Source organism: Rhagoletis zephyria, unplaced genomic scaffold, assembly GCF_001687245.7.
Source record: "Rhagoletis zephyria isolate East Lansing unplaced genomic scaffold, Rhagoletis_zephyria_1.1 Rzeph_scaffold_00687, whole genome shotgun sequence".
Taxonomy (NCBI): Eukaryota; Metazoa; Arthropoda; class Insecta; order Diptera; family Tephritidae; genus Rhagoletis; species Rhagoletis zephyria.
The window spans coordinates 26,713-41,543 of NW_016157771.1; the positions used below are offsets into that span (position 1 = coordinate 26,713).

Sequence of the window (14,831 nt, forward strand, 5' to 3'; positions counted from 1 at the left end):
TTTGGAGAAACCCTAGAACTATTATACACAAATTCCATGTATGTATGTATTTATTTGTTCATAAGGCAAGTACAACAATAGCTGTATATAATCAAACGCTTAGACTGTGGTTGAATACCAATCCGATTCCGATTTTACAGAGAACACAGCGAAGTGAGATTTGCCGAAACTCCACAGATTTATGTATGTATATGTATACAATTTGCCAGTTCTTCAATCCTACCGTGCGTGCTTTGAATACAATGTGGTAGTTCATTCTATAATATAAACCACATAAATAAAACTTTCACACTTTATATAAGTTCGCAAAAATTAAATAAAAGTTCATCAAAACTATCAACCGTTTATTCAGAATTTCCCAGTATGCAGTTTTTTGCCCATTCAATATTGGTAAAACAATTTTTTTGTCGCATTTGCTTCCATATAAGGAATATACACAATTTATTTTTATATGGACGAATTTTTAGCCGGTTTTAACTTGAAACTCTGAATAAAAAGTTTAAATTTTTGATGAACTTTTTTTTTAATTTTTGTGAACTTGATATAAAGTGTGAATCTTGGTTTGGTGCAATCATTTGTATATGAAAATAATTGTGAATATTATAATAGAACAAGGTGCACACTTTCATTGCCGCCTAGTTTATATATAAAAAGCATATTTATTATTATATTATATATTATTGTGCATATATGTATGTACATATCGATGGCGGAGTGGAAGATCGACCTATCTCGTCAGCCAGTTCAAAAACGCCCTATCTCAGAAAACTTTTCAAAAACGCCCTACTTCAGAATTGGATTGAGAAACGCCCTATTTCAGAATTTTATTAAAAAAAAAAAACACCCTATCACAGAATTTGGTTGAATAACGCCCTATCTCAGAATTCGGTTCAAAAACGCCCTATCTCAAACGAAAATACATTCAAAATAAGCTAAGATAGGGCGTCTTTTGAATCGGCAGCTGAGATAGGGCGTTCTTCAATCAAATTCAAATTGTGAGATAGGGCGTTTTCAATCAAATTCTAAAGTAGGGCGTTCTTGAAAAGTTTTGTGAGGTAGAGCTTTGTTGAAAAAATTTCTGAGATACGGCGTTTTCAAACTGGCTGCCGAGATAGGTCGATCTTCCACTCAGCCAAGTGTAACTATTTACTTTTCATTCGTTAGATTAATGGTGAAATTATTTCCCAATAGTTTCGCAGTATCCATGGTTCCCATCAAATAAGTATGAAGAAGTATGACTGTTATGGTGGTAGAAACGCAGACACAATGCAACAAGGTAGCTTAATTGTGATTGTTCAGTTGGCTGATTGTTTGCGGCTTCGTCCCCACGCTGGTTGCCGCATGTTTAACAAAATTCATCCCACAGGCATAAACGTTGAGGAGGTCGATGTGGATATGGAAGAAGAGGCATTAGAGAGCTTCCTGGCAACACTGCCACTCACAATGTTGTTATGTGGCAAGCAGATGTAGTCGAAAGTTGGGTAGCGCATAGGTGTATATACACAATTATAGTTGATAGCTAAACGGAGATGAAGTACTATGCACTATAGTAGTAATAGTATGCAGGTATATACTATATGCAAATTATAATTTTACAAAAGGAAGTAGTGAAAGTGCAGGATGTGGTGGTATGATGACGTTGATGTTGTTACAAATACTCGTATTGGATTAATATGCCAAAGCGTTTCTTAAAGAATTAGTTGTTTTACTTGTTATTGATATTGAGTGGTTTAAGGCAACGTCAGTTGTGGTAGCTGATACTTGGTAAGCTGTATGGTGATGGCGTTATTAGTGCCTGACTCTCAGTTGACGACCACTTTGCTGTCTGCTTATTGGGATGGTAGAATATGCAAGAGTCTTGCGTATTTGTCGTTGCTCCTCGGTCACTGTGCATAGCCATTTTCGCACGCACACACACGAACTTTGCCGCAACATTAGTTCCATTGTTTATACTAGGTTTTTTTTTTTAATTTATTATTTAGTTATATGGCATGATTGGTTCACTATCAATGGTTCAATAATTATATTAAAATGTTATAGCATTTCTTGATCATGATTATATGGCTTGCATGGGATAGCAAACATTTTTATGCTTTTAAATGTCGTCAGAAACGGTATACAACGCATTTCAATCTTTTCATTTGTTATTTAAATTATATATGGTAGTAGGTGTGAAGGTGTGCGGTAGCATCGGGTTAATCATTAAATTGCATTCAATCGCGTCTAAATGGGTTATTTTCGTCTACCATGGCACCGGATGGGTTAGCATGTAAATAAAAAAGTAGAAGAGAAAAACAAGAAGAATATTTAGTGGTTATGGTTAGTAAAAAATATTCAAAGAGTACATAAGTAGTACGTATGCATGTATATAGTTAAATTTTAATTCATTTTGATTTTTCTACATGAATTTATATTTAGTATTATTCTTGTTTGTATGAGTGTCGATGTGTTTGTGATGTGGACACACGCATAGGGGCATATTCAAAGTCAAAATAAAGTCGACTCTAAAGTTAGTGACAGCTTTTTGACATAAGTTTCAATAGAATATCTGTCAAAAAAGCTGGAACTAACTTTAGAGTCGACTTTGTTTCGACTGTAAATATGCCCTGTAGTGTTTTTTAGGTATTTTTTTTCTTTAAGTACTCAGAGCAAACAAAATGCATTCAAGGCGTTCACAAGTCTAATTCTCTAATTATTAGTACTACATATCAGTTAAATTTGAGATTTCTCTATGAGCTATTTTGACAAACAAACTCTTAAATCCAATCGTCAGGAATTAACTTAAAAGCGTACGACTCATTGTAGTTGTGTAGAATAGTAACTACAAAACGCGTGGAGCTCTGCGATCAAATGCAACAACACTCAGAAGAAAGTTAGCTAAATATATTTCTCTAACGCATAGTTACATATGTACATTTAAGTGATTCTTCGAATCTCAACTGGAACTAAATGAAACTTCTTAGCGAATAGATCCCGCAATCAACCCGGACAAGTCGCATTTTTGTAGGAAAAATATATATATTAACATGGCGGGAAGTAGATTACATTTGGAAACGGCTCAGGGACGAGACTCCTCCTTGCCTATTAATACCATGAATATGGCATCATATGATATAGGCAAATGCATATGCATATGTCCTTATGTGGGTTAGAAAATCTAGGGTAAGGAAAACGAATGCTCACTCATATCACTTTGCAGTCTAAATAGCCGGCCATACCGAATGGTGCTAAATTTATGTTTTCTCTCCCTTATTACAAGTAGAATAAAAGGTTATTGCCCTCACAATTTACTGATTGCATGGTTTTTTTGTGTGACTACCTAGGCAAAATCACAGCTAGTTGTGATAATGCAAATTTATTTGCATTTCACACCAGCCACTTTAATGCTATGGTAATTTAATAAAGCGCTTACCGTGGTGTATGGCGTTTCCAGCTTAAAATTACCTCATAAGCATAATAACGCTAACTAGCAACGGTGATTACGCAGAGGATACAGTTTCATATAAAATTGTTGGGTTGACCTATGTACATACATATGTATGTGTGCTTATTCGGGCCAAGTGCTAAAGTTTTATTATTTCTTATATACCAAGAATAATACGGCTGATTGTTATAAATTTTAAATTTACAACCAGCCATACATAGTATAATCGTTTGCAGTTTGTATGTGTTTTGTCTGATTTCAATGTTACCTTTTTTACAATAGTGTAGATATCTGTAACTGTTTATAGTTTAAATTTGTTTCGTTTTCTTAGGCATTAATTTTTATGTATAAACTCGAACGCACTTGAATGCACTTGGCAATGCTTTTATTTTTTTAAATAAGAGTATTGGTCATGTGTATTAATACTGTGTGGATTTTTCGTTGTTGATGTGTATTTATGTTTGTGTAAATGAACTGTAACTATTTAGTGCCTTATCGCCGCATAACAATTAGTTCACATTGCTTTGAAACTTATCACCACAGTATGTATGTATGTATCTGTGAAAAAATAATTTGCATTTGGTCAATTCGTTACGAAAAGACCCCAATTTTGTGCAGTGTTGACAGGCACATACATACATAAATGAATACAAATGTGAAATGATACAGAGATGAAAGGCCAGCACACACCTCTTTTGCATGAGCATGACAATTTAACATTAAGTAATTACAATTCGCAGTCTGTGAAAATGTTGTGATGAGTAATAAATACAAAATGAAAATTATATTAATAAATTCTAACATTCATATTTCTTCGATTAGTGTTTTTGGCTTTTAAATATGAATGCATGTATATGTATAGTTTTGGATTAATTAAGAAAGTAATTATATTTCCTTTTGCTTTTCGGTGCACAGCATGTGGAAAATTGGTTATTGAGACGTATGATTTTAAAAGTAAATAAATATTTCGTTTCTGGGTTTTTATTTGATTAATTTACTATAGCAGATATTTTACTCATTCCAGAGTAGATACAAAGAAAATTAATAGTAATTTACAAAACATGAAAGTTTAAATTGTTTTAGTTAACTTGGCCTTTGGTTAGTTAATTTATCTTTTTTTTTGGTTTAGCAATAATAATTACATATAATATTTATAGTATAGTATATAAGTAGTAATGAGATATTTTTATTTGTACTCGGTTTTGCTTTTTAGTTCTAATGAGCGCACATAGTTCCTTTTGTGCCAGCGCCCCTGCGTATGAGTAACATTTTTCTACATACATAGTTTGCCAGTCAAAATGGAACATCCAATGGTGTTTGATAGCAAAAAATAAATAAAATAATTCGATTTATTGTTTTAAAACAAGAGGTATTGGTTGACATGTAATCGAAAAAAGTGCCAGACATACATACATACAAAGTGCCGAAATTGAGGTGGGAAAAACATGACTGTTATGAAAAGTTTATACAAATGGAACTCTAGCAAAAAACCTGAAATGACTTATTCTTTTACTTAATCGCAACATAGTTTTATAAAAAAAAAAACAAAAACGTAGCATAATTTATATATGTAGAGAAGTATATATGTACATAATTAATTTTAGCACTATATTAGTAATTACAATTTCCAACAACTAATTTTATTCTTTTATCAACAGAGACTTCATTCGTTAGAAAAGGGAGTTAACGTTTGAAAAGATGTATGTGTACAGCATTTCTTAAGAAAAATCAGAACTGAAACGGTTCTATTTTAAGTGGAATTAGTAAAAGATTTTCATATGTATGTACATACGAGGTCAGTTTATTAAGTCAGTGACTTTTTGAAGGAAAAAGCGGTTTAATTTATCATAATAGTCTCCTTTTGACCCTATTTAATAGTACTTTTTCAAAGGTGCAATCAGCTGTGCTACCATTGCGGCTAAGTATCTAGGACGTCGCCATGAGAGAAAAATCTAGCATGTTCATGACTTGTACTGTTTTTCATCTCAACAACAAGAAATTGATTTTCTTATTTTGGTCCTGTACGGTTCCCGAACTCACCGATTTAGATTTTGTATTTATTTTTATTTTTTTTATTTTTCTCTTTGTGTTTTTTCTTTGTGAATTGAATATTAATCAACTATGCTTTTAAATATAAATTATTACTACGTTTATGCGACAGAATTCATGTATTCTCTATTTCATGAATTCAAAAATTGTCCGTTTATAATTGGCAACGCCCTAGCGAGAAACAAAGCGAGGTTGTGACTTTTTTGGCCTCCGTTTGAATTTGCAAAAGCCTTTGGTACCAGGCATAGAACCATATTATACTTAAATTGGTTTTAAATCGCTTTCAGTTTATTCTATCTGAATCTATTTTATATTTGACAAAATCCACGTAACTTTTCCAGTATTTTAAAACGAGATTATGCCACTCATGCTTTTTAATCTAAAAACATCATAACCCTAGTAAACAACTGTTTCACATCGCGATTTCATGAAATGATGCCGAATTCATGGTTAACTTATGTGTATAATTGAATTCATGAAATGGTGTTTATGCAGCCAATTTTTATTTACAATCAGATTTATTTTTTATTCCCAGGCTTCACTTAGATTACATACTCTTGATCTCAACATTCAATGTAAAGCGATTTGTCCCCTGACGTCCTATTAGAAGGTGACAAATTATCGCACTTCTAGCAAACACCAAATACCCTAAAATGTGAACGTGCTCCCTCAAAAGCTATTAAGGAATTTATATTGAGGCTAAATTCTGTCGCAAAGTACAAAAGGCTTGAATTTACGAGCCAATTATGGGATCAAATTTTGCAGAAATAGTTCAGTGGATACAGGATATAGCAAATAAATATAGCAATAGTTGGTGCTACTGTATGCTGCTTGTAGAAGACGAACAAGCTGTAGCGGAATTCTGTCCGGTAATTGTTTACCGGGCTTGCTCAGTTTTTCTATGTTGATTAAATTTTCGAAAATTAAATATGGTCAGTTGTTCCTTTTTTCGAAAATGCAGCAAATTTTATAGAACACTGAATGCAAGGGAATACAAATTTGCTCGACATCGATTTCAAAAAGTTTAGGAAAGCTAGAACATATCCGTATACATATGTATGATATTTTATAAAGTCTGCTTAAAAAACTATTTTATAAAAATGTTGGCCTCTCGACCTTGGCAGATGATTACATTGTCAACTTGATTACATTTTAAGACAATATTCTAATCTAATTGCAGAAAATCGTAAAAAAAATTAATTACAATTAAGAAAAAATCATCAGATTCCTGAGTGTAACTTCCTAACATCTTTTAGTTAAATGTAGCTTGTTTCGTGGCTGTGAATGTATTTTTCTTTTGCGTTAGACTGTATACTAGAGCCCTTGTTAGTTGACATAATCGGTTAGTCGAATAGCAAAAGTTTTACTTATGCTTATTGACCAAACCCAACCGCGCTAATAATATTGATTTTATGGTGAAAAGACTGTCGCTATTCGAATAATTTCGGTTAGTTGATTTTCAGACACGAATTCGAACAGTTGATCGAATAATTGCTTTTCGAAAAAAAGCTGCTAATCGACTAACTGCATAGTCAGATAGTCGATTTTCAACAAGAGCTCTACTGTATGTAGTTATACAACTTTTATTGCAAGAAAGTATACTAAAACAATTAAGTATGTATGTATGTATGTATGTATGTATGCATCCAATTTGTGTGTGATGCAAAGCCGATGAGTTGTTATGATTTGGTTGACTTGAGTTAAACTTTAATTGACTTTATGCCTTCGTGTGCAATTACGATGAATGAGTGCGTACGTTTTGTAGGTGCATACATATGAATGTATGTATGTGGTCTTAAAACCTTATAGAATTCAAGCAAACATAATTATTTATGTAATTACAGTAAATACATACATAAGCATGAAATCAAGAATATACGTAAGTATTAAGTTTATACCAGACATTACGCAGCACACTTTTAAGTCTATACATATGTCCATATGTATATTTACTAAAAAAAAATAAAATAAAATACTTCTGCATGTATGTATGTATTTACGCTATAGACACTAATTTTATAAGCCTTTCAACGCACTTAGTATTAGTCATCGCCAACATAAGGATTTTATACAGATACTACTATGATATAAACCGCAACCACATAGATTTGGCAGAGTAGCCAGGAATTCATTTAACTAAATATTTAAAGCAATATTTGAATGTGTGTGTTATTATTCGAACTTAACGCTAAACATTAGACATGAAATCTGTTGATTAAGTAATAATTTATATGTAGTATGTAAATCGGCTTATCATTGATGCTTTCATTCGACAGGTTAATGGGTGAGTATAGTGAAGAGAGAAAAAATCGGTGCGTTTTCAATACAAATCGGCGCTTGTGAAAGTGTGCGTGGGCGGTGCACCACACGCCCTATGCAACGAGCTCATCCTTCTACGAGAGAATCCAAATTTAAGTGATGTTAAAATAACCAGAGCATACCGCTTCCTTGGCGGGCAGCGCGTTTTTCACTCGGAGAAATGTATCGTGACGACGCAAAATAAGTATTACACTGAGAGAGGCTGTTAGAAGTGCTGGGAGTTTAGCCAACGGTTTAGTAAGTCTGTAAACTAAGTGGGCCTACTTGCTAATTAAATACAAACATAGATTTTGAAAACTGTTACAATGTTAATGTGAGAAGAGTTAATGCTAGGCTAATTCGGTGTTTAAAATCTAAGATTAAATATTAATGACAATTAGTTATTAGTGGTCAATGCTTGTAGTTGATTTTCGGTTTATTTTTGTTGTTATATACATAGATAATCACTCTCAGTATGTACGCTTTTTAGTAAAAGTTTAATGCAAATGTTTTATTAATGGTCATTCTATTCGAAATCTTTTTTTTTGTTTTGAGTAAAAAAACTTGTCTTTTTTGTTTTGCAATTCAACTAAATTATACATTTTTATTTGTTTGTTTTATGCATTTGAAAATTGTGTACAAAATTTGCGATTAAAATATATCATTTTTAAACGTATAAACATAATTTACATTTAACATGTTTTTCAGCTTTACACATTGTATTGAAAAACTAAAGAAAATAAACAAACAAGAAACTTAAGAACGTACACTAATAAATAAACGGTGTGTTCACGATAACTTTCGACTCGCAGCAAAATACATATAATATACGTAAATATAAAAGTTATACTTTTTACAAACGTTTGCATTTGTGCTTGAAAAGGCGTTGCTTCGAGGTTTTTTTTTGCAAAGAACATTGCATAGATTTTATATTTATGTTGTTTTTTTTTCCAGGTAATTTTAATTTCAATACTTTCATACGATTACAATTAAATATAAAATCACTTACAAGCTAGATTTTTTTGCACGTACAGCGTACTAGAATGCAAATTAAAAACCGTGTAAAAAATATATATGTATGTAGAATATGAAAACAAATTTTAGGTACAAACTAGAGAATTGGCCATGTCTATGCCTAATAACGGACCTTTACAAATATTGTTTTAAGAAAATAAGTTGTATGGCCCAATCAACGTCGATATACATATGCGCACGTTCATATATATCAATATGCATATTTCCCACCTAACATAGCTCTTACCGTACGTTCTAATCAATATGTAAGGCGAAAATATCTCGACACGTCACAAAGGCACAAGTCAACATACAAACAATTTAACCATTTTTATGTAGGTGTTGGTTGATTTTACCGACTAGGTGGTAAGATAATTTATTTTGGAACGAATAAATCATCTTAACCATTTTTGCTATCTTTCATTACATCTAATAATCTGCGTGAAAACTTGCTAAATTTTCGAAAACAAAAATTGACATATCAGTGTGGGCATGTAGATATTTAAGTATGTATGCACGTAAATCAAAAACACAACTCTGAAGAAATATGTATGGCAACACTTTTTTTTATAACTAAATAAAAATTGTATTGCATATGTATAAAAGCCTTGGGGCGCAGAAAGGGCAATGGGAGAGCTTTGCAAGCTATTATTCTTATTTGCTTAAAACGAAAAAAAAATCTAAAAGAAAATAGTAACGGGTTTGCAAAGTGAAAATCAAAAGAACTTCGGATAAAGTTTTAAACAAAAACTTTTAAATTTGGTGGATAAGGCGATTTAAAGACAACTAAGGGCTGTTTTCACTGTGTACTTATTTGCTTACAATTTGCTTGCTCGTAAAAATTAACAAACAAAATCAATTTCAACAAATCAAACATGATCACATAATGCTAATAATTCTTTTTCATACTTAAATGATTCTAACTCGATTGGTAGAAACAGAAACTGAGATATATGTATTAATGTATAACGGTTTATATATTTAAAGATTTGTGATAAATTTTCACCACAATAAATACGTATTCTAAGCGCTTTAAGTTTTATGGAGTAAGAGCTTTGGCTACAGAATTTTAAAACCTTCGGCAAATATTCTATGCAGATTGGTGGCAGTTTTACGGTTCTTCGCTGAAGGTATCCACATGTTATTGCAAAAGACTATGCAATATTTAAAGTGCATAATTGAAATTATTCGTACGCTTATATACGTCATTTCATTCTTATTTTTGTAAAACTCGGTCAGCTACAACACCACTTGCTATTCCGCAAAATACTTCAAATTGATAGCCTACCAACATAACGAATTACGAAAGTAGCCTACGAATTTCGAAATAACAATACGGCGACACGAATAACAGCATACCAATTTCCCGATCCGTAACAAAATGGAACGTACTACAGTTTACAGCATAGGCGTGTATATATTTTTTATTACTTATATTTTGTCTTAAATTTTGTAACAATGCCTCTTCCACCAAATATTGAAATGTTTGATGCTGTAATAGATTGGTTAATTAAATTTCCTCAAAAACTTTCCCATTGCCCTATAACAGCCACGCATTAAGAACAAAAATGTCGAGTGTATTGTTTGAGTAAAAAAGGAATGGGAGAAAAAACGTAGGACACAAACTAACCTGGTTGAGCTGTAAAACTGGGAGGATCATTCATTTTGAGTTAATCGCAATAATTCATTCATTTCACACAGCTTTTGCGCTTTTTTGCGGAAGTCAGAGGCGTTTTCTTTATTATTGTGGAGTGAGTGTGTTTTCTTTTTTATTCAGCCCAGCTATAGTTTTTATTGCGTGGGCTATACGCAGTCAATCTGGTCACAGCTTCGCGCAGGCAATTTCGTAAACTTGTTTTACATATTTTCTATGACTATTATCATATTTATATATATATATATATATATATATATATATATATTTTTTTTTTGAAATGCAACTATTATTTTTTTACTTTAAGTATAAAAGTTCGTTACTTATTAAAAAGTAAATTTCCATTTCTTAGGTATTTACTTGGCAACTTTTAACTTAAAAAACAAAATATCTATGTATAAAAAAACGAGATTACTTTAATTTCCTATACGAAAATTGAACAAAAGATATTAATGGAGCCATATCCACACATACATATGTACATACTATACATATTTAGTGAGTATGTAAGCATGTGTAGCATGAGCATGTGTTGATAAGCAATATTTAACTTTAACTTTAACCATAATTGTTATTGAAATTTCACTTTTTTACTTTAACTTTTTGATTTAACTTTATGCTTCTTCTTTTGTTTTATAATCATTCGAATCTGCTTTTGATTTATTGTATCTCAATGAAGCCTGGCTTAGCTGTGACACCGACCGCGGCAGCTGCCCTCTGATATGGATGATCTCTGTTAGCCAAACGTCTCTGCTGTTTAAGTGCGCCTACTAAAATACATTCGATATATACATAATAAGATTATTAAGTAAGAGCATAGAGTTTGTTTTTATTAATTAATAATATACTTCTTGTAATAGTGTTTATAGATATGCATACCTACATAATATGTACATGTACATATGTACATGTGTACTTCATACTCATATAAAAATAATTTCTCGTTATCAGAAAAGAGGTATACATACATACAATCGATTGTGCGCTACGTATTTAAAAATAAATTTTATGTATATCTAACAACAAAAAAAATTTGGGAAAAGCTCTACAGACTTTTCTATAAAAAAAAAGCTACGTTTCTAAATTAAGAAGCGATCAGCTGCGTTGCATCTAAGGCTTTTCAGTGTGATAAAAAAAAAATTCACTGGGCTAATTTCGTTTAGTAGAAGGTTCTAATTAATTTTTTTTTTATAAACAGCCAAAAAGGGTAATTATGAGTTTTAGTTTGACGGTAAGAAAAAAAAGAATTTTAAAATATATAACCATTTAAGATTTTTTATATACTTATGTATTCTTTGGAATGAATCGTATATGCACTATCTGTTTGATGTAAGTATTTATGTGTGTAAATATAAAAAGTTATTTGTTTTAAAAATATGCTATCTTGTGCTAATTTTTTCTCTGCGCCAAACTTCAACCAATAAGTGATTTCCAGTTAACCAAACTTAAAACTACCACTAAGTATGTCTCATAAAAAATACCTTAGCACTAATTGCAATCCTGTTTTTAGAAATACCTGATCTAAGTTTGAAAATTAAAAAAAAAAACACTAAAATTCAATCTCAAAGATACTAAAAAATTTATATTAAAAAAAGTGAACGGATAACCATAGATAATGCATTTACACGACTAAGAAGCTAATCATTTGTAAGTTCGAGTTTTCTGTTTGACAACAGCTGAAGGTACCAAAGTTGATACCAAATTGTGTATGTTCATAGTAGTCTATGTAGTTTCTCATTGACATCGCGTTGCCGCCACCATCGCCTTAAATATGTTTCAAAATATTTGTATATTTTATGTTGGTTACTGCAAAGGTTGCCTCGGTTGTAGTCAGCAATATGTTTTCACTTTCCTTTGCAACCAATTATAATTGTTTATGTGCCGCATTTTATTTTTACATCTATGGCGTTACTCCTATTGTTTTGTGTAGTAATTAACTTTGACTAGGAAACTTAATTATTTGGACGGATATCGGTGAGCTGCTTGCGTTTTATACAATTCATTACAGAACAATACAGATATTTTATGTGTATGTGTAAGCAATATTAAAATTGAGAATATATGTATGTATGTCTATGTATATAAATGTCTACACATGCATATATTGAATATAGTAAGTAATAAATAGGGCGCTATCCAGTTTTTATCAAAACTATTCAATTCTTTAGTTATAAGAAAAAACAACAATACTCTGAACGCCAAAGCTTCCTTCTTATAATACATAGACTAAACTTGTGAAAGCTCGTAGACTTTAAGGTGAAAGCTTCTAAATAACAAAAAAAAATCTCCATTTTTCGAAAGCTTTAGGCTATAATGAGTAACTATAGTATAAATACGTTTTTATGTAGCACCATTGTGATTCGACGCCATTTTAAGTGTAAAACTAGAAAAATACTAAATTACTAGTTTTTAAATGTAAAACCCCTTAACTATAAGAAGTATAATATGTAAACTATAAATATTAAATTTGCATACAAATATGTGCGTATGTATGCAAAACTGAGATTCTACCTCCGCCTTCTCTTTATGTGTTAAAACAATGGCACTATTTGGAAAAATGTGACGGGGAGAAAGTATGCTCACGAAAATAAAGTAGAGCTACAAGAAAGGAATAAAAGAAAAAGTGTAAAGAATAAGAAATTACTTAACTGGAATTTCCACTAAGTATTTGATAAAAGTCTACATATATTTATTATGTATAAATGTAAACTATTACGTTAAAAGATTAACGGAAGAAAATCAACAAAATCATAAATAAATAAAAAAAAATATAAAAATATATATATAAAAAAAAATACAAAATAAAAATTAAAAAAGTAGTCTAAAAAGAAATTATAATAAAAAATTACAATAACACAAGAAAATATAAAAAGTCAAAGTAAAAAAATATAAAAAAGTTAAAATCAAAAATATATAACAAAGGGAATAGAAAAAATGTAACAAAGTAAAAACAAAAAATACAAAATGTGAAAATAAAAAAATATAAAAAATAGGAAGTAAAAAAAATAAAATTAATAGTAAAAAATAAAACAGAAAAACATAACAAAGTAAAAAATATAACACATAAAAATACCTCAAACAGCGAAAACATATTACGGATATTAACACTTATTTCGTAACTTCAGCTCTTATAGATTTGCGTATTCATACGTATCATGTATCACGTATAATCACTGAACTCGGTTGTGGATTTTGGTTAAAAATTACTTGTTTGCCAATGTGTTTGCGCTGTACGGGGGTGCACACCCACGACTTGGTCAGTTTATGCAAAAGGTTGGAAAAAGCTTTCACATCTCTCCCACGGGTTTCAGACTAAGCAGTCTATCCTTGTTTTTGCTTAAAACTCTAAAGGGGCTGGTTGATTTTCATGTTACAAACGGGACCCTTCGTGATCACCTGTCAGGAGCTCAAGATGCATATATATGTATGTATGTTCAGCAATATATGTCGGTAGAGGGGGCCTTTAATAATGCACTAAATGAGACAATAGTCGGATCTCTGAATAAAGTTGGGGTCGAAAAAGACCTTGGCAGGCTCATATACCGCATGATTAGCGACAGATTCGTCGCGGCCGTGGTGTTCTCTCACCTCCTCTGGGCTCACTTTTAGAGAATCGACGGAGGCGGAGGTCATAGTAATATCCACAGAAAAGAGAGAAAGGGCTTCTCTTGAAAGTAAATGGCTCTCAATTCTGAAGGATATGCTGAAAGGTTACTATGCGACTGGGATTCACGCAGTGAGACTAAACAGCACACCGGGCCTTCTCTGTCACAGCTGCATGGAGGACGTCGAGGTGGAATTATCTCAACACTTCCTCTTATGCTGCCCGGCCTTTGCTAGACTGATATTTAACCCTAGAACACACACCCAGAAAATACCACGTAAACACACACCCGGGATACGTTTGTACCCGGGACCTTATTTTGCGGTTTTTTTAATGCTTATTCAACCGATTTCTATGATTTTTTTTTTTTGAAATGTATATTTTAATATATAACAAGTATTTTGTCTTTTGTTTCATTCGAATATTCCTACTGGTTCCAGCGATATGGGCAAATAAAGTCAGGACATGCAACAGTGGATTTTTGTTTTTGTTGTTGTCCTGATAAATGCAAAACAAAATAATATAATTTATAATAATATACTTGTAGAGTAACAACGAATACACATTTTGGTTTTTATTTCATTGAAATATTCTACCTGGTTCAAAAGATATGTGCAAAAAGGTCGCGCAAGGTATGGGTACGTAGGTAGCAAATACACTGGTATAACTGGTTTTTGTATTTTATATGCAGCTGCAAGGGTTGTTTTCACACGAGGTGTTGTTATAAATGCTGCCTGTTGATATTTTCATTATTGTTTTGGTGCTCAAAAGTGTAAGAAGTGAAAATA

General features: G+C 31.7%; 1 protein-coding gene across 1 annotated transcript in view; it reads right to left on the minus strand.

The window, feature by feature from the left end:
• Positions 1-1,957: 1,957 nt before the first annotated feature.
• LOC108361034 (protein held out wings-like) overlaps positions 1,958-14,831 on the minus strand; it is an 84,996-nt gene continuing 72,122 nt past the window's right edge. The window contains exon 7 of the mRNA XM_017613566.1: positions 1,958-11,209. Within this exon, the coding sequence (XP_017469055.1) occupies positions 11,100-11,209 (110 nt within the window). The 3' untranslated portion in view covers positions 1,958-11,099. The remainder of the gene's footprint in view (positions 11,210-14,831) is intronic.